This window comes from Pongo abelii, chromosome 19, assembly GCF_028885655.2.
Source record: "Pongo abelii isolate AG06213 chromosome 19, NHGRI_mPonAbe1-v2.0_pri, whole genome shotgun sequence".
Classification (NCBI taxonomy): Eukaryota; Metazoa; Chordata; class Mammalia; order Primates; family Hominidae; genus Pongo; species Pongo abelii.
The window spans coordinates 74,098,990-74,125,967 of record NC_072004.2 but is presented as its reverse complement, the minus strand read 5'-3'; the positions used below and the strand labels follow the sequence as shown (position 1 = coordinate 74,125,967).

At 44.8% G+C, this 26,978-nt stretch overlaps 1 protein-coding gene across 3 annotated transcripts in view; it reads left to right on the top strand.

Moving 5' to 3' along the window:
* The window catches only part of MPP3 (MAGUK p55 scaffold protein 3), a 32,724-nt gene extending 15,587 nt beyond the window's left edge, over positions 1–17,137 (top strand). For 2 of the 3 annotated variants that reach the window (XM_054537051.2, XM_054537050.2), the window contains exons 13-20: positions 938–958; positions 1,556–1,597; positions 3,281–3,445; positions 3,551–3,631; positions 6,427–6,520; positions 6,717–6,825; positions 8,559–8,681; positions 15,777–17,137. In XM_054537051.2, the coding sequence (XP_054393026.2) occupies positions 938–958; positions 1,556–1,597; positions 3,281–3,445; positions 3,551–3,631; positions 6,427–6,520; positions 6,717–6,825; positions 8,559–8,681; positions 15,777–15,953 (812 nt within the window). In that variant the 3' untranslated portion in view covers positions 15,954–17,137. The remainder of the gene's footprint in view (positions 1–937; positions 959–1,555; positions 1,598–3,280; positions 3,446–3,550; positions 3,632–6,426; positions 6,521–6,716; positions 6,826–8,558; positions 8,682–15,776) is intronic. The other variant, XM_063718836.1, reaches the window with a different exon arrangement.
* The last annotated feature ends 9,841 nt before the right edge of the window (positions 17,138–26,978 follow it).

The following is a 26,978-nucleotide window of genomic DNA, read 5'->3' as shown; positions in this document are numbered from 1 at the left end:
GGCAAATGCAAATAAAGGATGCCCAGTTGAAGCTTGAATTTCAGATAGATGACAGATTGGTTTCTAGTATAAGTATGTTTTTATTTAGTTTTTATTATAGTATAAGTATGTCCTGTGCAATATTTGAGACATACTTATATTAAGAAGTTACTTGTTGTTTATTTGAAATTCAAGTTTAAGTGGGTGTCCTGCGTTTTATCTGGCAACTCTACACCGTATAGCACTTTACAGTTTAGAATATACATCCACCTACTTCTTGGAACCCTGTGAAGTCAGTAGAGTCAGGTATCTTTTCTAAGCTGGGAATATGTAGGGTCACAAGGTTAAGTGAGCAGAGGTGGGGTCACATTTTCTGAAGGCCTGTGATCTGAGCCCCAGGGTAGGGCCCCGTGTAGAGAGGAAGCTTTTCCAGGGCATGGTCTCTCTGGTACTAGAGGGCAGACTTGTAACTGAGTGAGCGGCCTGAGCAGGTGCCAGGTGACCAGAACACAGATGGCCTGCAGCTCTGCTCCACCCCGCTCCATCCTCAGGCATCTGCATTTTCCAGGGCCAGACTCCAACCCAGAAAAGAGAGAGTGGGTCCTATTCCCACTGCGGGATCCCAGAGTAAGCTGCTCCCTGGGCCCCTGACAATGGCCACTTTTCCAGACTTGCTGTCAGGTTAGAAGGGCCACTGAGTGCAGTGGCCTTGAGGCTGCTGCGCCACTGATGAGCTGGCTTTCTCTGGGCTGCTAATGAGACACACACAAGAAGACTAATTAGAGCAGGTCTTGGGGATTAATAATGTGCCACAGCTCAGATCACAGGTTCGTTGGAGGAAAGGGAGAGAGGCCAGATGGTGGGCTCCTCAGGCACTCGGGCCATGGCTGCCCTCAGCCGCAGGGTCCCCGCTTCCCTCCACTAATGCTGTTCCATCTGTCTTTTGTGCAAACCGCAGATGATCAGCCTTGTGACAAAGGTAGGCCCAGTATCTATCCGCTGTCCACAGGCGTGGCCCCTTTTCCATGGAACGTCTGGGGCCTGAGGGGCTCATGTTCTTTCCCTATCTGGGCAGCTGTGCCCCTCCCACTGTCTGCACACCTCTTCCTGCCCTGCCAGCCAGACTGGGCTGTTCCCTTGAGGCAGGCAGAGCTGGTGGGGACAGGGTTCAAGGCCTTAGGGGCACCTCCCTGCCCTCCTGACACGCGGGGCCCAGCCTTTCCAGGACTTGGCTGTGCTGTGATGGGGCTGGATAGGAGACAAGGGGTGGGAAGGCAGGGCAGGCTGGAGTGAATCCCTCCCTGTTCACACTGCTCACACTCAGGGACTGGGGAGGCCTGCTGGCCTAGAATCCCCCTCAGGGCCTGGAAAGGCTGTTAGGGGCCTAAGCATGAAGAACTGAGCAAAACAGAGGACCTTGCTTTCTTGGGGTGTCCAGGACACGGGATTTCCCCTGAGCTCCCCACAAGACACCATCCCAGGGGCTCTTCCTGCCCGGCCATCCAGGGGCTGGGTGCCCTGGGCCGGATGTGTCTGGTGGGACTCACTGGCTTCCCTCCCTCTGTTTGCTTCCCAGAAACCTGTGACTGTGAGGGCTACCTCAAAGGGCACTATGTGGGTAAGTAGCTCCCCCTGACACCCACATGCACAACCTGCCCCACCCCAGGCCCCAGAGTCAGGGAGAGGTCAAATCAGGGTGATCTGAGCCCGAGGAGTCCTTCTGGAGTAGCGGAGCCTGTGGGACCCCCCTCTCTCCTCAGTTCTCTCAGCCTAAGCAGGAGCTGAGCATGTCCAGGCGTTGGGCCCCCACCCAGCTTTTACCCAGCCGTGGGGCACACTGCCCTGGCGGGAAAGGCACACACACCCCTACATTAATACTAATTAAAATACTAATTATTATCACCATCATCGCAATTGGAGTTTATTCAATATTAACACCACTACCACACAGTGAGGGGTGTTTGCGGCTCTCCAGAGCCCCTTTTCACTTCTTTTGTTTTGGTCAGTTTTTTCAAAGGTCTTAGAGATAGGCAAAAGGTTTTTTTTGTTTTTTGGTTAATTTTTAGAGACAGGGTCTTGCTCTGTCACTCACACTGGAGTGCAGTAGTGTGTGACATTGCAGCTTGCGGCAGCCTCAACATCCTAGGCTCAAACAGTCCTCCCACCTCAGCCTCCTGAGTAGCTGGGACTGCAGGCACCTGACACCATGCCCAACTGATTAAAAAAATTTTTTTTGTAGAGGTGGGGTCTCGCTATGTTGCCTAGCTGGTTTCAAGCTCCTGGCTTCAAGCAATCCTCCTTTCTAAAAAGTTTTTAAACTTTTTTTTAAATTATTTTTTGAGACATGGTCTTGCTCTGTTATCCACACTGGAGTGCAGTGGTGTGATCACAAATCACTGCAGCCTCAGCCTCCCAGGCTCAAATGATCCTTCCATCTCAGCCTCCCTAGTACCTGGGACTACAGGTGCATGCCACTACACCTGGCTAATTTTGGTATTTTTTGTAGAGACGGGGTTTCACCATGTTCCCCAGCTGGTCTTGAACTCCTGAGATCAAGTGATCCGCCTGCCTCGGCCTACCAAAGTGCTGGGATACAGGCATGACCCACTGCACCCAGCCCCTTAACTTTGTTTTGAAGTAATTTCAAACTTACTGAAAAGGTGTAAGAATTATACAAAGAACTCCCATATACTCCACACCCAGATTCACCAGTTGTTGCTCCTTTGCCATGTTTGCTCAATTTCCTTTCCCACATCTCTGCATTTTTTTTCCTGAGTCATATGAGACTTCGTTGTAGACATCGTGTCCCTTTAACCCTAAATCTCTCAGCATGTATTTCCTAAGGCCAAAGACTTTCTCAGGGCAATGATCAAATTCTGAGAATTTAAAATGTATCCAAATCTATTGTATGCTGTTATTTAAATGTTAACAGTTGTCCCCATCATGTCCCTTATGGCATTTTCCCTTGGTCCACGATCTAATCTAGGACCACACATAGTATTTGTAGATTCATATCCTCATTTCACAGATAAGGAAATTGAGGCTCAGAGAGATGAAGGGACTTGTTCAAGGTCAGTCACATGCCAAGTAAAACAGTGACCTTAAGCCCTAGTTTGTGAATGCAGGGGTCACCCTTTCATCTTATTATTGTATTTCCCGAACAACCTCTTCCAGTAGCAGGAGGAGGTTGGGAGAAGTCAGTGGGACTCAGTCCCATCTCCAGGTCTGGCCAGGTGGAAAAAGTCTCTACTGGGAGATCCTGGGACAAATGCCATGGTGTCCCTCTGTCCCTCCTCCCAAGCTGGTCTTCGGAGGAGCTTCCGGCTGGGCTGTAGGGAGAGACTGGGTGGCTCGCAGGAAGGGAAGATGTCCTCCGGAGCTGAGTCTCCGGAGCTGCTGACTTACGAGGAGGTGGCCAGGTACCAACACCAGCCCGGAGAGCGGCCCCGCCTGGTGGTTCTGATCGGTAGGTGCCATCCTGGGTTTCCAGGAAGTGATCTGGTTTCCTCCCTGGAGCAGGTGGGGAGGTAGCTCAGCAGGGACCCTGGTCAGCCTTCCTCTTGTTTCCCAGGGTCTCTGGGAGCCCGACTGCACGAGCTGAAGCAAAAGGTGGTGGCTGAGAACCCACAGCACTTTGGCGTCGCTGTTCCACGTAAGAGGGCCCATGTGGGAGTGCGTGTTTGTCTGCACACACACAAATATTTCATGGGGACTTAACACCCCAGATTCATCCAAATCCTTACTTTGGGTTTAAAGGATCACTAGGCACTGCCTGCTATTGGCAAATTGGGGGACAAAGGCATGATGGGAAGAAATCCACTCTCAGTGGTCCTCTGAGACCCTCTGAGGCAGAAGTTGGAGGACCACTTGCTTGGTTCCTGCTTGGGTGGGAGGTGAGTCCAGAGCACATTGTAGGCAAAGTGGCATCCTCAACCTGACATCAAGGGGCCCCCACAGTAGGGGGCATTCCTCCTCATCACAGTGAATTTTGACTCCTATGGCCCCTGCCCTCTGCTTGGATGAGAGGGCGGGTCAGAGAAGCCACAGAGCCCTGCGAGTGGTATTTCTCGGCACTCCCTTATAGCCAGATTCCAGTTTGTCAGGGTGGCTGGGTACATTCCTGTGTGATGCCTCCCCTGCCAATTCCTGGGGCTTACTGCTGCCAGGGGCACCCTGGGATGTCAAGCGCCCGTGGGCAGAGGATCCTGGTTCTGAATGTGATAAGGAGGATGAGGATGAGGAGAACGAAGGTGCCAGGTAATGCACCAAGAGCTTTTATGTGTAGTGCCCTGGGTCAGCCCTCCCAGTACCCCTGAGAAGAGAGATTGTTATCATCTTATGTGGCAGAGGAAGACATTGAGGGTCAGAGAGGTTAAGTAACTTGTCCAATATCACACAGTTGGTAAGTGGTAGAGCCAGGATTCAAACCCAGGCAGCCTGCCCCAGTCATGTTTTTAATGAGGATGCACAATGGCCTCTCACCTGCCGCCTCCCACTTCGTGCCCTTGGCTGCCCCTTTCCTTTCTGGGACTCACTCTCAGTCCCCCTGGCCTCAGAGGGATGCAGTGTGAATGCCTGGTGGCTACTGAGAGGGGTACTGTGGCAGCGGTAATGGGGCCTCCTCAGAGTGTTCTGGGGCAGAGCAACCGCGAAGCCTTGCTTTGATCACACCACTCTCCCTGGGCCCCTGGACCCAGCATCTAGTCTGTGGGTTGTCAGAGCTGTCTTCCAGAGCCCAATCTGAAGTGGCAGGGATGTGGGGGAGGTGGTGGCCCTGGGGAGGCCATTGTGGCAGCACACCTGTGATGGACCTGGAGGGCTTCAGGGAGCTACAGCCTTCGAAGTTTCAGGTGGACTGAAACAGGACATGCAGAGGTTGCTCACACACTGATCGCTCAGAACCCCCTGGATCCATCCCCTGGGGAAGAGGTGCCTGGATGGTCAGGCCCACCTGCTTGTAGGCACTGCACAGACAGGAGACTTTCCTCCTTTGTTTTAGAAACTGGGGGAGTCAGGGAAGGCTTCCCAGAGGCAGTGACTTTTATGCTGGGTTTTGAAGAGTAAATAGGAGTTTTCCAGGCAGAAGAGAAAGGAATAATTCTCTGTACAGAGGAAACAACATGTGCAAAGGGACAGAGCAGTGTTAGGGACTGGGGAGGTTAGTGTGGATGATGTGCTGGAAAATGGAGCTGAGAGGTTGGGCAGATCACGCAGGTCTCATATACTCAGCTAGGGTGTTTAGAATGTAACCCATAGATAAATACAAGTTTTTAAGCAGGGGGATGACATGGTTGGAAAAGTGACCCTAGCACCTCTACCGGAGGTTGGACTAAGATGCCACAGAAAGAACACAGGACATCCCCTGGGTGGTTCCCATGGGCCAGAAGACACAGTGCCTCAAGATCCTATTTTATCTTTTGGAAAATACTGTGTGTGTAGCTTTGTGTGTGCCCTTGTTCTGTGGAAGACCTGATTTTCCTCAGAAGTGTGCATCCCGATTCTGTTATGGAAATCAATGAGAAAACACCATGTGTTTTAACATTTTTATTTGAGAGCCAGCCTTGCTGAAACACATCTGATCCACATAGGGACGGTCTGTCTTCCTGTCTCCTTTTTCTGGAGTTGAGAACTAATTGACTAAAGAATTAAAAGCATACATCAGGGTCAAGTGTATGTGTGGCTCCTTTGCTCTCAAAAAATAAAAAACAATGAAGAATTAAAAGTTAGGACTAGGGGTCCCTTAAGTGATTCTTTAAAAGCCACAGCATCTGCTGGGCGCGGTGGCTCACGCCTGTAATCCCAGCACTTTGGGAGGCTGAGGCGGGTGGATCACCTGAGGTCGGGAGTTCGAGACCAGCCTGACCAACATGGAGAAACCCCATCTCTACTAAAAATACAAAATTAGCCGGGTGTGGTGGTACATGCCTGTAATCCCAGCTACTTGGGAGGCTGAGGCAGGAGAATCGCTTGAACCGAGAAGGCAGAGGTTGCGGTGAGCCGAAATCATACCATTGCACTGCAGCCTGGGGAACGAGCAAAACTCCGTCTCAAAAAAAAAAAAAAAAAAACCAAAAACCACAGCATCAGGGAGTCAGTTAGCAGAGTGGTTAAGGGTATAAGCTGGGCATTTGGCAGAGAGACTGATTCTGGCTGTGCTCTCTACTGGTTGTGGGTCACTGTGCACGGTGCTGAACCTCTCTGTCCCTCAGTTTTCTCAGCTGCAAAAGGAAAAGCCTCCTTTTGCCTACATCAAAGAGTTGTTGTGTGAATCAGTGATACGCCTGCCTGGAAAGGCACAGTGCCTGATACAGGGACATGCAATGAGGTGGAAGTGCTTGGTTTAGACACAGCAGCAGTGAACTCCCAAATGAGTGCCTAAGCCTGCTGCTGTCCCTGCGTGCTGTGATGTGACATCTCTTTGCCCAGCTTTCCTTCTTTCTTTAAAAGATACCACGAGGCCCCGAAAGAGTCATGAGAAGGAAGGAGTGGAATATCACTTTGTGTCTAAGCAAGCATTTGAGGCCGACTTACATCACAACAAGTACGTTGCTTGATGGGCCCGTTGGCCCTCCAGGCAGTTGTGTGTTTTTGTATCTGTATTCCACTGGAGCTCCTGGGAGGGCTCCCGGAAAGGATGGGGGAAGCGGGAGAGAAGTCATGTTGGGAGGTCCCCTTTGCTTTGCTAATTTAAGAAAGCTGAGGAACTAAAGGCCTTTTCCCCTTTGGTGGTGTTTTAGGTTCCTGGAACATGGTGAATATAAGGAAAATCTCTATGGAACCAGCCTGGAGGCCATTCAGGCTGTTATGGCCAAAAACAAAGTTTGTTTGGTGGACGTGGAGCCGGAAGTGAGTTGCTGGGCCTACTGGCCATTTCTGGTTAACGGAATTTATAACTAGGGGATTGTACATTTTACACAACACTTAACCTCAGTCTAAGGAATTTTTAGTCTAGAACACTGGCTGCTCAATTTCTTTGGGTCTTCCTTTGAGAATCAAATGAAAGCCTTGTACCCCAAAACATGCCCCTCTATCCACAAATGCTGCATTAATTGTAGGGAGCTTGTGGACACTCTGGTGGCCCACAGACCCAGGCTAATAACCGCTGCATGGAACAAATCACACAATAGTTGGTGGTGCTGACTGGCCATTGCAATGTGCCAGAGAATTAGATATCAGTACCCAGGTGAAGCTGGGGCTGAGCTCTCGGTGCCAGGCCTCCCCGTCCCCAACCAGGGCAGGTGGAGTCAGTGGCTTAGAGAACCACTCAGGGAGGCAGTGAGGAGAGCAGTTTAAAGGGGAAAAAGAGGGAGGGAGACATGGCCCTGTGAAGTGCTTCAAAAACATTTCCACTCCTTCACACCCAGCATGCTGTGGGCTCAGCAGGGGCTTAACCATCTTTTTAACCTTGTCTTTTAGAAAAACTTCCAAGCTTTGAACTCAATCTAGGGATTTTTTTTTCCCCTCTATAGAAACAGATCTCTGATTTTATGGTATAAACTATAGGCTTTATTTTAAAGAAGTTTGCTTGAAATATATTCCAAAAAGCACATTATGCCTATAAAGGAAAACACTCACTCATTTGGACTTACAGGGAGTTAGTGATCAAAATTAAAAGTCTGAGTTTCAAAATTTTCTTTGAAAAGTGATTTTATTGATCACTTTATTGATCAAGGGTACAGATAATGCATATAGCAGTTTAATACTAGTGTTTCCAAGTGGTGCCCTTAATTCTAGATAAAATGCATTAATCAAGAGTACAATTTCTTTTTCTTTTTTTTTGAGACAGATTCTTGTTCTGTCACCCAGGCTGGAGTGCAGTGGTGCGATCTCGGCTCACTGTAAGCTCCGCCTCCCGGATTCATGCCATTCTCCTGCCTCAGCCTCCCGAGTAGCTGGGACTACAGGTGCCCCCACCACGCCTGGCTAATTTTTGTTATTTTTAGTAGAGACGGGGTTTCACCGTGTTAGCCAGGATGGTCTTGATCTCCTGACCTCATGATCCACCCGTCTCGGCCTCCCGAAGTGCTGGGATTGCAGGTGTGAGCCACCGCGCCCGGCCCAAGAGTGCAATTTCTACAGTCTACAGTTTAAGTGATCTGTTCAGTAATCTCATTTGCTTTGCAAACCTTTTCTTCTTTGAATACCAAGAGGAGATGTAATAGCACAAAGTTTGTAATAATGTAGTCCAAAATTGATGACATTTGACTAAATAGATACACACTGACTCATGCTTCCTCACCCTTCAGAAATGGAAAGTGGAGAGGAGCCTAAGAAGGTTAATTATAGCCGGAGGGGTCAGAGCTAAGAGAGACAGCAACTGTCTCTGAGCTGAGGCTTAGGAACCTTCTATTGGCAGTGAGTGTGACTTCAGGGCCCCGCTGAGTTCAATGTCAAAGTGAAGGACGAGAAAAGGAGCAGTTGGTCTGCCCAGCTGAAGTCCATTGTCGTGGGACCCATGTAACCAGGACCTTTGCTGTTGAGGTTATGGGATCGAAGCACACGATTATTGAGCTTTCAAAAGTATATTTCACAACAAAACACTTCAAAAGTATATAATATTCCTGAACTTTCTTTCTCAGGCACTGAAACAACTGAGGACCTCAGAATTTAAACCCTATATTATATTTGTAAAGCCTGCAATTCAGGAAAAAAGAAAAACGCCACCTATGTCCCCAGCTTGTGAGGACACGGCAGCCCCATTTGTAAGTTTAAAGATTGTTTCTTTTCTGAAGGCCTAAGGGAGGCTGTTACAGGAATGCTTCTAGCTGCATAAGGGTGCTTGCAGCTGAAGAGGGATGCGGGACACACCTTCTACATGTGATTGTCTTTCCATTTTGCCTATTGAAAAACTTAAGAGAAGATGATTACATGGCCAGAAGGCTCAAGGTGAACAGCTAGAAGTGCCTCCTAAACCAGGCAGGTGGCTTTGCCTGGGCTCACTCCCCTCCACTCCCTCACATAAGCACCCTCCCCCAAAATGTGACACCTGTCAGGGACCTCATCTGAGTGTGACAGACTGTACTCATCAAACTATACTCCTAGGCCAAATCCAAGTATTTTAAATTGAAACCCCAACTAACAAGGTCATTATCACTGCTATCAAACCAGTTTGAATCATCAGTGAATGAAGGGATTTCTAAAACTAGTGGATGAGATCATCTGATGTGTCCTAAATGAACTTCTGTTTCACTGTCATAGATTCTTTGTTCAGCCCAGTCTATGTCAGGATGGTGAGACCCTCACCCAAAACCTAAATATTTGACAGAGTTCTTCCAGGAGTTATGGGCTTGGTGACTCATCTTTTTTGGTTCTTAACAGGGTCAGTTAGCAGAATGAGTTGGAAGTTGTTATGGGTGGTGGGGACAGTCAGAAGCAACTCAGTCCCAGAATAGACTTTGCTTGCTGTCCTATATAGCTGGTTTCATCTGAAAGCGGCCTTCTCGGATCCTTCCCCTTGGTCAGGAAGCTGCCTCTGAGTCAAGATTTTGATGCAATCCTAGTTCATACTAATTCTCAGTTTTAACTGTCCACATTGATACACTTTTTATTTTATTATTATTTTTTTAAAGACAGGGACTCACTATGTTGTCCAGGCTGGTCTTGAACTCCTGGGCCCAAGTGATCCTCCCACCTTGGCTTCCCAAAGTGCTGGGATTACAGGTGTAAGCCACTGTGCCCAGCCTTTTATTTTTTTTGGGACAGGATCTTGCTGTATTGCCCAGACTGGAGTGCAGTGGTACAATCATGGCTCACTGCAGCCTTGAACTCCTGGGCTCAAGCAGTCTTCCTCAGCTTCCTAAGTAGCTGGGACTACAGGCGTGTACCACCAATGCCCAGCCAATTAAAAAAAAAATTTTTATAGAGACAGAGTGTCTCTGTGTTGCCCAGGCTGGTCTCAAACTCCTGGCCTCAAATGATCCTCCTGCCTCAGCTTCCCAAAGTGTTGGGATTACAGGTGTGGGCCACCGTACCTGGTCTCAGTAAATTATTTAGAATGGCATACATACAAGGAACATTAGAAATTCTCTCTTTGGCCAGGTACGGTGTCTCACGCCTGTATCTCAGCACTTTGGGAGGCTGAGGTGGGCAGATTGCTTGAGCCCAGGAATTCAAGACCAGCCTGGGCAACTTGGTGAAACCCCATCTCTACAAAAAAATTACAAAAAGTAGCCAGGTGTGGTGGCACACACCTATAGTCCTAGCTATTCGGGAGACTGAGGTGGGAGTGGGAGGATCACTTGAGCCTAATAGGTCAAGGCTGCAGTGAGCCATGACCATGCCACTGCATTCTAGCCTACGTGACAGAGTGAGACTCTGTCTCAAAAAAAAAAAAAAAAAGTAGAAAAAAGAAAAAAATTTTCTCCTTTAGAAACTCTAAGGGGGAGACTGGCATGGTGGCTCACGCCTATAATCCCAGCACTTTGGGAGGCTGAGGCAGGCAGATCACCTGAGGTCAGGAGTTCGAGACCAGCCAGGCCAACATGGTGAAACCCCGTCTCATACTAAAAATACAAAAATTAGCCAGGTGTGGTGGTACATGCCTGTAATCCCAGCTACTCGGGAGGCTGAGACAGGAGAAACACTTGAACCCAGGAGGCAGAGCCTGCAGTGAGCCAAAATCACGCCACTGCACTCTAGCCTGGGTGACAGAGCAAGACTCCATCTAAAAAAAAAAAAAAAACATAAGAAACTCTAAGGGGAATAGGGGAATATCAGCTTAAGTCTAGAGTCATTTAGAAACATACAATATTGGCTGGGTGCAGTGGCTCACACCTGTAATCCCAACACTTTGGAGGGCCAAGTCGGGTGGATCACCTGAGGTCAGGAGTTCGAGACCAACCTGACCAACATGGTGAAACCCCATCTCTACTAAATACAAAAAATTAGCTGGGTGTGGTGGCACGCGCCTGTAATCCCAGCTATTTGGGAGGCTGAGACAGGAGAATTGCTTGAACTTGGAGGCGAAGGTTGCAATGAGCCGAGATTGCGCCATTGCACTATAGCCTGGGCAACAAGAGCAAACTCCATCTCAAAAACAAAAAAAAGAAACATACAGTATGCCCATCATATAACAAAAAAATCAGAGACAACCTAAATAATGTTCACTGTCGGGACTCAGTTCAATATACTCCATTACGTGACACTTACAGGGTGTATTGAAGTATTATAGCCAGTTAAAAGCCATATGTTGGGGCCGGGAGTGGTGGCTCACGCCTGTAATCCCAGCACTTTGGGAGGCCGAGGTGGGTGGATTACCAGAGGTCAGGAGTTTGAGATCAGCCTGGCCAACATGGTGAAACGCCGTCTCTACTAAAAATACAAAAATTAGCTGAGCGTGGTGGTGGGCGTCTGTAATCCCAGCTACTTGGGAGGCTGAGGCAGGAAAATCACTTTAACCCGGGAGGCAGTTTTCAGTGAGCTGAGATTGCACCACTGTATTTCAGCCTGGGCGACAGAGCAAGAGTCTGTCTCAAAAAAAAATAAAATAAATAAAATAAATAAATAAATAAATAAAAGCCATGTGTTGGGGGAATATTTGATGACATAGCTAAATACGAGAAAAAATAAATCAGAAAATAAAAAATCAGGATTCTAATTTTGTGTTACACACAAAATACACTAAAATGCTAAAGGCAATTCTCTCTGAATAGTGGGCTCATGACTAAATTTTGTTTTGTTTTCTGTGTTTTTTGGAGGGGGAGTTAACAGCTTTACTGAGATAAAATTTACATACCGTACAATTCACCCATTTAAAGCATACAATTTAATGATGTATTCACAGAGTTGTTGCAACTACCACAGTCAATTTAAGAGTATTTTCGTCACTTCAAAAAGAAACCTTGAGCCCATTAGAATTTCCCATTATCTGTTTTCCTCCAGCCCCTTCCTAGCCACAGGCAACTGCTAATCTACTGTCACTATAAATTTGTCTATTCTAAACATTTCATATAAATGGATTAATGCAATGTAAGACCTTTTGTATCTGGCTTTTTTCACTTAATATAATGTTTTTAAGGTTCATTCATGTATCAATACTTCATTCTTTTTTTATGGCTGAATAATATTCCATGGTGTAGAGTACCACATTTTGCTTACCCATTTATCAATTAATGGACATTTAGATTGTTTCTACCTTTTCAGCTATTATGAATCATGTTATGAATGTTCATATTCAAGTTTTTGTGTGAACATGTTTTCATTTCTCTTGGGTGTATACCTTGGTATGGAATTGCCGGGTCATAGGGTAGTTCTATGTTTAACTCTACTGTGGCAGCTGTACCATTTTACATTCCCAGCAGCAGTGTTCAAGAGTTCCCATTTCTCCACATCCTCACCAGCCCTTGTTATTGTCTGTCTTTTTAATCATAGCACTACTAGTAGGTGTGAAGTGGTATCTCATTGTGGTTTTAATTTGCATTTCTGTAATCATCAGTGAAGTTGAGCATCTCTTCATGTGTTTATTGGCCATTTTTATATCTTTCTTGGAGAAATGTCTATTCAAATACTTTGTCCATTTTTAAATGTCCATTTTTTATTATTGAGTTGTAAGAATTCTTTATCTATTTGGATACAAGTCCCTTGTCAGATGCATGATTTGCAAATATTTTTTCCCATTCTGAGTTGTCTTTTCACTTTCTCTTTTTTTTTTTTTTTTTTGAGACAGTTTCGTTCTTCTTGCCCAGACTGGAGTGCAATGGTGTGGTGTTGGCTCACTGCAACCTCCACCTCCCAGGTTCAAGTGATTCTCCTGCCTCAACCTCCAAGTAGCTGGGATTACAGGCGCATGCCATCACGCTCGGCTAATTTCTTTTGTATTTTTAGTAGAGATGGGGTTTCACCATGTTGGCCAGGCTGGTCTCAAACTCCTGGCCTTGGGTGATCCACCTGCCTCGCGAGGCCTCCCAAAGTGCTGGGAGGCACCACGCCTGGTCCTTACTTTCTTGATAGTATCCTTTGAGGCATAACATTTTAAAATGTGATAAAGTCCAATGTATCTATTTTTTCTTTTGTCATTTATATTTTTGGTGTCACATCTAAGAAATCATTGTTGAATCCAAGGTCATAAAGATTTACTCGTTTGTTTTCTTTTAAGATATTTATAGTTGTAGCAGTTACATTTGGGTCTATCATCTATTTTGTGTTATTTTCTGTGGATTGTCCAAAGTAGGGGTCCAACTTCATTCTTTGCATGTGTATAGCCAGTTACTCCAGCATCACTGGTTGAAGAGACTATTTTCTCATTTAATTATTTTAACACCCTTGTCTAGAATCAATTGGCAAGAAAAGTAAGGGTTTCTGTCTGGAGTCTCAGTCCCATTCCATTGGTCTACATGTCTGTTCTTACGCCAGCACCACACTGTCTTACTTTGATTACTAGCTTTGTAGTAAGTTTTGAAGTCAGGTTTTTCAAGCTTGTTTTGGCTATTCTGGGTCCTTTGCATTTCCGTATGAATTTTAGGATCAATCTGCCCATTTCTTTTACTATATTGGCTTTGTTTTGTTTTGCAAATATTTCAGGATTGAATAAGCAGGGGAAATGGCTCATTTTTCAGAGTTAAGAAGTCATAGGGAGAATAAGAGGCAGCTTCCTAGGACTCAAGGCCAAATCATGAGGTCCACAGGCAGTGCCAGCTTTCTAGGAGTCAGAACCCTCCCTGGCCCATGGTTGTTATTTCAGGAGAAGCAGCTGCATTCTATTGCCAGTGTCCTTCCAGCCTGGCTGGTTTTGTCTTCTATCCCATCTCCTTTATTGCCCACCAGAATGCTGCGTTCCAAGCAGGTGGGCTGATGATGAAATGCAGCTGGCCCGTTCATGCTCCACCACCCTGCAGCTGTGAGTAGGCAGCAAGGTCACAGTGAGGCTGTTCAACACAGAGTCCCCGGTTCTACTCCCAGAGATTCCGACCTAGGGGTTTGGAGTGGGGCCCAGGCACTCCATTTTTAACACACAGCCTTTCATGTGGTTTTGATGTATGTTGGCAGACCCCAGATGACATTGGGAGAAATTCCTCACAAAGGCATGGGTTTTGTGTAACATTAAATATCTGTCCATTGTCTGGCACCTGAGTTCCTGGTAAGGGACCCAAAACATCCTCTGTTTCCTTGCTGACCACAAGTTAATGGGGCTTCTGGCTTCTGACTCGGCAAAGCTGATCCAACCTGGGGGTGATGGACAGCATGGGGGAATCTTTCCTATGTGATCTTCGGGACTGTGACTCTTGCTGAAGACACAGGTGGGCGAGTTCCATCGTTACAGGCCAGGAAAGGGGTTCAGGAGATTTATGACTGCTAAGCAAATGTCACACGTTTTTACTCCATTAGAGATTTACTTAAGTTCTTTCCAGATGCAGATATTTATTAGGAAGATTATGGTTCTTTGTGGCAAAAATTTTCCTTCTATAATTTCTCAAATAGCCAAATGCTTCCAGGATGAACCATGTCGGTGCCTGGAGGAGGGGAAACTGGAAGCAGCAGACAGGTCTATAGGATGGGTGTGTGTCAGGGAGTGGGGAAGGTGGGGTTGAAGAACCAGGGGGCAGTTATGGGATAGGGCTTCTGAGTATGAAGGTAGCCCTGCAAGAATATTCTATATAGAATATAGAATTGAGAAGTGTCTCCCAATTTCATCGAATTTTTTCCCTCCTGGAGGAGAAAAGGAGAAGAAATTATCTCAGCCTTCTCTTACATTTCTACTATCTTTGAAGTAGCATGCCAAACCCTTTTCCTGGATCTTGAGGACTCGAATCCTGAAATTTCAGATTCTCTCACTAAAGTAGGAGTTGGGTTTTGACTGGTGACAGAGAAGAGGGGGGATTATTTGGAATGTAGGTCTCTTTGGGAGAGAACAGAACTCACCCTTTCCCTGTGGCAGCATGAAAACACTGAGCCCCTAGAAGCAGAGGGGAGACAGCAAGAGAGGACTAAAAAGGGCAGTGAGTGAATGCCAGTGACAAATTTCATTTTGTAATTTTACTTAGAATGGGCCTGCCACTTTCCCATTTTCCAAAACCAGGCTAATTGTCAGACAACTACTCACCCGAAATAATACTTATTAGAGGTTCTTTTGAATGAAGATGCAAACAGTGCCCACATTGGGTAAGATGGAGTTGTTGCCTATGCCTTAACGTTAGGTGTCAGAAAAGCAATCTGATTAAAGAGATCAGCTGCCCTAAGGAAATGGGGAATTTGATTAGAATTGTCCAGTGCTTTCTTAAATAACTCCACTTTGCTGTGCTAGTGTTTGGCTCTGGTGTGAGGAAATGAAAAGAATTGAGTTCTACACTGTGAATTTAGGAGTCTTCAGGAGGGCATTAGAATGATTTCTTCTCCTTCTGCCAGTTGATTGCAGAAATGTTTGCTCTGTTTTTATATAGTTATTATTTATAGTTCTTTCTTATAATTATTTAACCTGTGTACTAAATGTCGTGCAGCACAATACTACTTCTTTGGAAGTACTTCTGAGGCAGGAAGTGTGATATTGACATATATACACAGATATAGAATCAGCATCCCCAATGCACTTCCTATCATGGCTTTGAGTTCATAGGTCCTCAGGAGGTATTCTGTGAGTGAATGACTGAACAGTGATTGTGTCTACTGCCCATTAACTTTCTTTGAAGCTTGACATGATGTTGTCCCTACACTCTGTTCTTGTGTACACGGTTGGTTATCAGTGGGACCTAGTCATCCACTCATCACTTAAAAGTTAAAGGTTGGAACATTGCTCAAGACAAAGGCTATAGGTTTGTTATAGGAGAACAACCCAGTTGCTCCTTTTACCACCCCTTTCCTTGCAGGATGAGCAGCAGCAAGAGATGGCCGCTTCTGCCGCCTTCATAGACCAGCATTATGGGCACCTGGTAGACGCTGTGCTGGTGAAGGAGGATCTCCAGGGTGCCTACAGCCAGCTCAAAGTGGTCTTAGAGAAGCTGAGCAAGGACACTCACTGGGTACCTGTTAGTTGGGTCAGGTAACTTTATCCCAGAACATCCAAGCTGGACGGGACCTTGAAGATCATCTAGTCCAGACTCCCTCATTTTACCATCAAGGAATCTCAAGTGCAGAGAGGGGGAGAATTCTCCACAAATTCCATCATCGAGAAGAGTATAAGTGGGAAGTCTTGTTTGTTGTTGGTTTTTGTCTGTTGTTTTTCACTGCACCTCTTTGGATCATGATTTGAAAGGGGCATATTAGAAAACAACACATTTCCTTTATTAAAGTATCACAGGCAAGCTGACCCTGATTCTTTGTACCAAAGTTAAGTAGCCACTGTCTTTTGTGGGTGGTAGTGGTTAATTTATACAGTACTGATTTGCAGAATGTTTAAGCTTTTTAAACATAGTGACGCTTAGTAGTTTTTTTGGAAGCTAACTTGTTTTATCCCAGGGGATTTTACATGTAACTGAAGTTCCCCTGTCTTCAAGCACTAAAATGTTGATCTTAATCTTTTTTTGAAGTGCTTGCCTGGTAATAGAAAATGGGTTCTCTGCCTATTTTAAAATAGTGAATATACGTAAATTTTCTCTGGAAGGCTGAGGCACACTTCACCATCAACATGAATTACTGTACTATCCTATACTGCAGTGGTGCCTTCAGGGACTCGAGGAATGTAAGGTTGCCTTTTCCCTTTCTAAATACCCTCAGATTCCTAACATCGAGCCCTTGCTTTGTTTGATTTGTTCTATTCCATCCATTGTCCCTTTTGTTACTGACAGTTGCCTTGGTCCTAGCCAGTCCCTGCCGTGAGATCACAGGGGTTCCCATTGTGCTAGATCTTGGGAAACCAGATGACTCTCCCTGTCAAAACTATGGCTACGTCACTGTAAACCATTTCTGTCAAGAATAAAAGTATGTAGACCCAGAGTGTGGGCCTAATGGGTTGTCTCTGAGCAAAAATGATTATCACCCAGGATTCATGATATATCTTAGGTGCTCAGAGAATTTTTTTTTATTATTAATAGCCAACAACAGTTTTTATTCTGTGCTGGATGCTATGCTAAGGCCATACATTACCCTGATAAATACACCAAGCCAATAAGGTAGGATTCTTATCATCTCGTTGTACAAATGAGAAAAAAAATAAAGCTTAGACAGTTTAAATAATGTGCCCAAGCTTGCACAGATTTAAAAAAAAAATTGCAGGCCAGGCACTGTAGTACATGCCTGTATTCCTAGCACTTTGGGAGGCCGAGGTGGGTGGATTGCTTGAGCTCAGGAGTTCGAGACCAGTCTGGGCAACGTGTCGAAACCCCATTTCTACAAAAAATACAAAAACTAGCCGGGCGTGGTGGTGTGTGCTTGTAGTCCCAGCTACTCAGGAGGCTGAGGTGGGATGAACGAGGAGGTCGAGGCTGCAGTGAGCCATGATTGCGCCACTGCACTCCAGCCTGGGTGACAGAGTGAGACCCTGCCTCAAAAAAATTTTAAAAATAAAAAATAAATTAAAAAATGCAGAGCTATGGTATTTGAGCCTAAATCGCCCAAATACCAGAGATGATCGTTAACCACGATACTATACTGGCTCATTCTTTTCTGGTCCCATAATCAAGGCTACTCACTAATATAATTCACTTATAAGTGATGAACGTGTTTACAGCTAGAATTTATAATATGAAGTGTGGCCATAACTTCTAAGACTGAACAGAGGCTACATACACATGTGTACATTTTCAACTTCTTTTATTCATGAAAGGAAAAGGAGGCCAAGTTGAAGGTGAAGCACCAGGGAGAAGGTTTGCCACCCATTTAGAAATTTCCATTTTACCTTCTACATAAGGATACCTTTGCAACTCTAGCTCATGAACCTGGTAGGTCCACGTAACAGGATCACATTCTTCAGAACTTTCTAGTAAAAAGATGGAGACTTCTTTGCACTTACAGAGTATTGGATTCTTATCAAGTGAAATTGGTCTTGAGCTGATCCAGAGAGCCAGGCCAGGGAGGGCAGCTGCCCCTGAAGTGTGACTAGCACATGCAAAGTTGTTATGCAGGATAATGCTTGTAATCCTAGCACTTTGGGAGGCTGAGGCGGTGGATCACTTGAGGTCAGGAGTTTGAGACCAGCCTGGCCAAAATGGTGAAACCCCGTCTCTACTAAAAAAAAAAAAAAAAAATTAGCTGGGTGTGGTGGCGGGCGCCTGTAATCCCAGCTACTTGGGAGGCTGAGGCAGGAGAATCACTTAAACCTGGGAGGCAGAGGTTGCAGTGAGCCGAGATTGTGCCACTGCACTCCAGCCTGGGTGACAAGTGAGACTCTGTCTCAAAAAAAAAAGTTGTTATGCAGGAGAGCTGGGATCTGAAGTCTGCTCACAGGCAAAAACAAAACAAACCCACATACGTTAAAAATTACTTTTGAAGATCCCCTCAGGAGGCACCATGGTGGACATCCTAATCAAGTCTCAAAGTCCCATGTAGGTGGTTTTCCCTCCAGTGTAGGAACACAGTGGTTGGATACCTGATGACGTTCTTTCTGCATTTTATACCACTCCACAGGCATTTTCTGCTGCTTACATAATATTTTTACATAATTGTCAGATTAAATGATGGTAATTCTCTTTACATGTATTATGAAACAGAGTATTAAAAAGTGATCCTTAGCCAAGTGTGGTGACTCACACCTATAATCCCAGCACTTTGGGAGGCCAAGGCAGGAGGATCACTTGAGCTCAGGAGTTCAAGACCAGCCTGGGCAACATAGCGAGACCTTGTCTCTATTAAACATAAAATTAGAGCCGGCAGCATTGGCTCATGCCTGTAATCCCAGCACTTTGGGAGGCTGAAGCAGGCAGATCACTTGAGGCCAGGAGTTTGAGACCAGTCTGGCCAATATGGTGAAACCCTGTCTCTACTAAAAATACAAAAATTAGCCAGGCGTGGTGGCACACGCCTATAATCCCAGCTACTCAAGAGGCTGAGGCACCAGAATTGCTTGAACCTGGGAGGCAGAGGTTGCAGTGAGCCAAGATCATGCCACTGCACTCTAGCCTGGGCAACAGAGCAAGACTGTGTCTTAAATAAATAAATAAAAACAATAAAATAAAAATTTAAAAATTAGTTGTGGGGGAGGTTCCAAGATGGCCCAATAGGAACAGCTCCAGTCTGCAGCTGCCAGCATGAGCGATGCAGAAGATGGGTGATTTCTGCATTTCTAACTGAGGTACTGGTTTCATCTCACTGGGGCTTGTCAGACAGTGGCTGCAGCCCACGGAATAGGGTGGGGCATCGCCTCACCCTGGAAATGCAAGAGGTCAGGGAATTCCCTTTCCTAGCAAAGGGAAGCTGTGACAGATGGTACCTGGAAAATCGGGACACTCTCACCCTAATACTGCACTTTTCCAACAGCCTTAGCAAACGGCACACCAGGAGATTATATCCCGCGCCTGGCTCAGAGGGTCCCATGCCCATGGAGCCTCGCTCACTGCTAGCACAGCAGTCTGAGATGGAACTGCAAGGCAGCAGCAAGGCTGGGGGAGGAGCGTCCACAATTGCTGAGGCTTGAGTAGGTAAACAAAGCAGCCTGGAAGCTCGAACTGGGTAGAGCCCACCGCAGCTTAAGGAGGCCTGCCTGCCTCTGTAGACTCCACCTCTGGGGGCAGGGCATAGCTGAACAAAAGGCAGCAGAAACTTCTGCAGACTTAAATGTCCCTGTCTGACAGCTTTGAAGAGAGTAGTGCTTCTCCCAGCACGGAGTTTGAGATCTGAGAATGGACAGACTGCCTCCTCAAGTGGGTCCCTGACCCCCGAGTAGCCTAACTGGGAGACACCTCCCAGTAGGGGCCAACTGACACCTCATACAGCCGGGTGCCCCTCTGAGACGAAGCTTCCAGAAGAAGGATCAGACGGCAACATTTGCCGTTCTGCAATATTTGCTGTTCTGCAGCCTCCACTGGTGATACCCAGGCAAACAGGGTCTGGAGTGGACCTCCAGCAGACTCCAACAGACCTGCAGCTGAGGGTCCTGACTTAGAAGGAAAACTAAGAAACAGGTCATCCACACTAAAACCCCACCTGTACGTCACCATCATCAAAGACCAAAGGTAGATAAAACCACAAAGATGGGGAGAAACCAGGGCAGAAAAGCTGAAAATTCTAAAAACCAGAGCACCTCTTCTCCTCCAAAGGAATGCAGCTCTTCGCCAGCAATGGAACAAAGCTGGATGGAGAATGACTTCGATGAGTTGAGAGAAGGCTTTAGATGATCGGTAATAACAGACTTCTCCGAGCTAAAGGAGGATGTTCGAACCCATCGCAAAGAAGCTAAAAACCTTGAAAAAAGATTAGATGAATGGCTAACTAGAATAAACAGTGTAGAGAAGTCCTTAAATGACCTGATGGAACCGAAAACCATGGCATGAGAACTACATGACACATGCACAAGCTTCAGTAGCCGATTTGATCAAGTGGGAGAAAGGGTATCAGTGATTGAAGATCAAATGAAGGAAATGAAGGGAGAAAAGAAGTTTAGAGAAAAAAGAGTAAAAAGAAATGAACAAAGCCTCCAAGAAATATGGGACTGTGTGAAAAGACCAAACCTACATCTGATTGGTGTACCTGAAAGTGATGGGGAGAATGGAACCAAGTTGGAAAACACTCTTCAGGATATTATCTGGGAGAACTTCCCCAACCGAGCAAGGCAGGCCAACATTCAAATTCAGGAAATACAGAGAATGCCACAAAGATACTCCTCGAGAAGAGCAACCCCAAGACACATAATTGTCAGATTCACCAAAGTTGAAACGAAGGAAAAAATGTTAAGGGCAGCCAGAGAGAAAGATTGGGTTACCCACAAAGGGAAGCCCCTCAGACTAACAGCAGATCTCTTGGCAGAAACTGTACAAGCCAGAAGAGAGTGGGGGCCAATATTCAACATTCTTAAAGAAAAGAATTTTCAACTCAGAATTTCATATCCAGCCAAACTAAGCTTCATAAGTGAAGGAGAAATAAAATCCTTTACAGACAAACAAATGCTGAGAGATTTTGTCATCACCAGGCCTGCCTTACAAGAGCTCCTGAAGGAAGCACTAAACATGGAAAGGAACAGTCGGTACCAGCCACTGCAAAAACATGCCAAATTGTAAAGACCATCAATGCTAGGAAGAAACTGCATCAACTAACGAGCAAAATAACCAGCTAACATCATAATGACAGGATCAAATTCACACATAACAATATTAACCTTAAAAGTAAATGGGCTAAATGCTCCAATTAAAAGACAGACTGGCAAATTGGTGAAGAGTCAAGACCCATCAGTGTGCTGTATTCAGGAGACCCATCTTATGCGCAGAGACACACATAGGCTCAAAATAAAGGGATGGAGGAAGATCTACCAAGCAAATGGAAAACAAAAAAAAGCAGGGGTTGCAATCCTAGTCTCCAATAAAACAGACTTTAAACCAACAAAGATCAAAAGAGACAAAGAAGGCCATTACATAATGGTAAAGGGATCAATTCAACAAGAAGAGCTAACTATCCTAAATATATATGCACCCAGTACAGGAGCACCCAGATTCATAAAGCAAGTCCTTAGAGACCTACAAAGAGACTTAGACTCCCACACAATAATAATGGGAGACTTTAACACCCCACTGTCAACATTAGACAGATCAACGAGACAAAAAAGTTAACAAGGATATCCAGGAATTGAATTCAGTTCTGCACCAAGCGGACCTAATAGACATCTGCAGAACTCTCCACCCTAAATCAACAGAATATACATTCTTCTCAGCACCACATCACACCTATTCCAAAATTGACCACACAGTTGGAAGTAAAGCACTCCTCAGCAAATGTAAAAGAACAGAAATTATAACAAACTGTCTCTCAGACCACAGTGCAATCAAACTAGAACTCAGGATTAAGAAACTCACTCAAAACTGCTCAACTACATGGAAACTGAACAACCTGCTCCTGAATGACTACTGGGTACATAACGAAATGAAGGCAGAAATAAAGATGTTCTTTGAAACCAATGAGAACAAAGACACAACATACCAGAATCTCTGGGACACATTTAAAGAAGTGTGTAGAGGGAAATTTATAGCACTAAATGCCCACAAGAGAAAGCAGAAAAGATCTAAAATTGACACCCTAACATCAGAATTAAAAGAACTAGAGAAGCAAGAGCAAACACATTCAAAAGTTAGCAGAAGGCAAGAAATAACTAAGATCAGAGCAGAACTGAAGGAGATAGAGACAAAAAAAACCCTTCAAAAAATCAATGAATCCAAGAGCTGGTTTTTTGAAAAGATCAACAAAATTGATAGACTGCTAGCAAGACTAATAAAGAAGAAAAAAGAGAAGAATCAAATAGACGCAATACAAAATCATAAAGAGGATATCACCACCGATCCCACAGAAATACAAACTACCATCAGAGAATACTATAAACACCTCTATGCAAATAAACTAGAAGATCTAGAAGAAATGGGTAAATTCCTGGACACATACACCCTCCCAAGACTAAAACAGGAAGAAGTTGAATCCCTGAATAGACCAATAACAAGTTCTGAAATTGAGGCAATAATTAATAACCTACCAACCAAAAAAAGTCCAGGACCAGACAGATTCACAGCCAAATTCTACCAGAGGTACAAAGAGGAGCTGGTACCATTCCTTCTGAAACTATTCCAATCAATAGAAAAAGAGGGAATCCTCCCTAATTCATTTTATGAGGCCAACATCATCCTGATATCAAAGCCTGACAGAGACACAACAAAAAAAGAGAATTTTAGACCAATATCCCTGATGAACATTGATGCAAAAATCCTAAATAAAATACTGTCAAACCAAATCCAGCAGCACATCAAAAAGCTGATATACCCACCATGATCAAGTTGGCTTCATCTCTGGAATGCAAGGCTGGTTCAACATACGTAAATCAATAAACGTAATCCATCATATAAACAGAACCAAAGACAAAAACCACATGATTATCTCAATAGATGCAGAAAAGGCCTTTGACAAAATTCAACAGCCCTTCATGCTAAAAACTCTCAATAAACTAGGTATTGATAGGATGTATCTCAAAATAATAAGAGCTATATATGACAAACCCACAGCCAGTATCATACTGAATGGGCAAAAACTGGAAGCATTCCCTTTGAAAACTGGCATAAGACAGGGATGCTCTGTCTCACTACTCCTATTCAATGTAGTGTTGGAAGTTCCAGCCAGGGCACTCAGGCAAGAGAAAGAAATAAAGGGTATTCAATTAGGAAAAGACAAAGTCAAATTGTCCCTGTTTGCAGATAACATGATTGTATATGAAGAAAACCCCATCATCTCAGCCCAAAATCTCCTTAAGCTGATAAGCAACTTCAGCAAAGTCTCAGGATACAAAATCAATGTGCAAAAATCACAAGCATTCCTATACATCAATAACAGACAAGCAAAGAGCCAAATCATGAATGAACTCCCTTTCACAATTGCTTCAAAGAGAATAAAATACCTAGGAATCCAACTTACAAGGGATGTGAAGGACCTCTTCAAGGAGAACTACAAACCACTGCTCAACGAAATAAAAGAGGACACAAACAAATGGAAGAACATTCCATGCTCATGGATAGGAAGAATCAATATTGTGAAAATGGCCATACTGCCCAAGGTAATTTATAGATTCAATGCCATCCCCATCAAGCTACCAATGACTTTCTTCACAGACTGGAAAAAACTAAAGTTCAAATGGAACCAAAAAAGAGCCCGCATTGCCAAGACAATCCTAAGCCAAAAGAACAAAACTGGAGGCATCATGCTGCCTGACTTCAAACTATACTACAAGGCTACAGTAATCAAAACAGCATGGTACTGGTACCAAAACAGAGATATAGACCAATGGAACAGAATAGAGCCCCTGGAAATAATATCACACACCTACAACCATCTGATCTTTGACAAACCTGACAAAAACAAGAAATGGGGAAAGGATTCCCTATTTAATAAATGGTGCTGGGAAAACTGGCTAGCCATATGTAGAAAGCTGAAACTGGATCCCTTCCTTATATCTTATACAAAAATTAATTGAAGATGGATTAAAGACTTAAATGTTAGACAAAACGATAAAAACCCTAGAAGAAAACCTAGGCAATACCATTCAGGCCGTAGGCATGGGTGAGGACTTCATGACTAAAATACCAAAAACAATGGCAACAAAAGCCAAAATTGACAAATGGGATCTAATTAAACTAAAGAGCTTCTGAGCAGCAAAAGAAACTACCATCAGAGTGAACAGGCAACCTACAGAATGGGAGAAAATTTTTGCAATCTACTCATCTGACAAAGGGCTAATATCCAAAAGCTACAAAGAACTTAAATTTACAAGAAAAAATCAACCCCATCAAAAAGTGGGCAAAGGATATAAACAGACACTTCTCAGAAGAAGACATTTATGCAGCCAACAGACACATGAAGAAATGCTCATCATCACTGGCCATCAGAGAAATGCAAATCAAAACCACAATGAGATACCATCTCACACCAGTTAGAATGGCGATCATTAGAAAGTCAGAAAACAACAGGTGCTGGAAAGGATGTGGAGAAATAGGAACACTTTTACACTGTTGGTGGGTTTGTAAACTGGTTCCACCATTGTGGAAGACAGTGTGGCGATTCCTCAAGGATCTAGAACTAGAAATACCATTTGACCCAGCCATCCCATTACTGGGCATATACCCAAAGGATTATAAATCATGCTGCTATAAAGACACATGCACACATATGTTTATTGTGGCACTATTCACAGTAGCAAAGACTTGGAACAACCCAAATGTCCATCAGTGATAGACTGGATTAAGAAAATGTGACACATTTACACCATGGAATACTATGCAGCCATAAAAACGGATGAGTTCATGTCCTTTGTAGGGAAATGGATGAAGCTGGAAACCACCATTCTGAGCAAACTATCGCAAGGACAGAAAACCAAACACCGCATGTTCTCACTCATAGGTGGGAATTGAACAATGAGAACACTTGGACACAGGGTGGGGAACATCACACACCAGGGCCTGTCGTGGGGTGGGGGGAGGGAGGAGGGATAGCATTAGGAGATATACCTAATGTAAATGACGAGTTAACAGGTGCAGCACACCAACATGACACATGTATACCTATGTAACAAACCTGCATGTTGTACACATGTACCCTAGAACTTAAAATATATTTAAAAAATTAGCTGGTCATGGTGGTGTGCCCCTGTGGTCCCAGCTACTCGGGAAGCTGAGGTGGGAGAATTGCTTGAGCCCAGGTAGATGGAGGCTGCAGTAATCTCTGATTGCACCACTGCACTCCAGCCTGAGCAACAAAGTGAGACCCTGTCTCAAGAAAAAAAAAAAAGTGATCCTTGCTTTATTTCCTGTCAAGGCAGCCCCTAATCCCCAAGACAAGCTGTGTCTACAGCTGTTTATTGGCTACCAGATTTATGGGAGTAGGAAGGGTAGGACCCCAGAGACAGAGGTCATTTGGAAGGCATTTTTGCAGTTCATGCAGAAAACTATTGTTAAAAAATGCACCTGTGTTCAAATATTTATTGGTGGAATGTGTGTAAATGTAATTCCAAGCCCCATTTCAACTAGCAGTCCATATGTTCTGAGCCCCTGGGCAAAATGTTGGAAAAACTCCATCCATCACTCTGGGCCCAACACTAATAAATCTCCTTATTACAAACCCCTCAAGATGGACCTTTTTTAATCCTTGGGTCTTCAAACAGATAAGCTGGCTGCCTGTATCTACAGCCAGAGAGGACGTGCTCTCTAGAGGAATTTTCTAGGTCAGAAGTGTTAAATAGGTGGCATATGTGCAGCCAATGCCCATTCCTGCACCTGTGGAAGACATTACTAATTGATCACAGCACTCTCTTATTGTGATCACAGCACTCTTATTGTGATCAACTAAACTCAACAGGAGAGTGCTGTCATCAATTAGTAATGTCTTTGGCACTTTCCGGACAGTGTTCAGTATCAGCTGGGCAGAATTAGTGGTGAGTTATTCCTGTTTGCCATTCTCAATCCACTGATTTGTAACCTTCCCTGCTATCCACTTTACTCCCTGTGGAAGACGGGTTTAAGAAAGTTAGAACCATCTGTCATTTACAGGCAGTGCTCAGATATATTAGCCAATTGTATGTTCAAATACATGCTTTAAAACATGTGGCCAAATTTTGTATCCACTTATCCAGTATCACATCATTTATGCTACCAATCACAGGACCATGCATTGAAACAATGATAACACTTGATGATTTCTTTAATAACTGCAGAGTTCAGCATATGCACAAAGCCCATTTTTAATCAGATAGTTAAGAACCAATGAGCAGCATTTCTCTGTTTGGTGGAGTTAATATTGATCGATTTCTTTCTTTTTTTCTTTCTATTTTTTTGAGACGGAGTGTCTGTCGCCCAGGCTTGAGTGCAATGACATGATCTCGTCTGACTGCAACCTCTGCCTCCCGGGTTCAAGCTATTCTCCTGCCTCAGCCTCCTGAGTAGCTAGGATTACAGGCATCCACCACTATGCCTGGCTAATTTTTTTATTTTTAGTAGAGACAGGGTTTCACCATGTTGGTCAGGCTGGTCTTGAACTCCTGACCTCAAGCAATCCACCTGCCTTGGCCTACCAAAGTGCTGGGATTACAGGTGTGGACCACCGTGCCCAGCCACTGATCAGTTTCTTACTCCATTTTTCTTGCCCTTTGAATACAGTCACCAACCACTGCTTCCTTTAAATGCCAGGCTTATGGTTTCAGAACAAGATGGTATAGGATCACTTTTTCCTCCTCTTCAAATGGCAGGGCTAAAAGAGCTGTAACACAAATAGGGCTGAAACACCCCCCTGCTGCCACCCCTGCTCTCCATGTTGTGGGTGACAAGAAGGATAGAAGAGCTGCAGCTCCCTGAACTAGGGCTGTGACACCCTCTTTGGGGCTCTGCGATTTCTGGCATCTCCAAGCTTCTGGGTGCCACCGTGTTCCCCTCATCCAGACGTGGATGCCTGCAGTGGAAGCCGTG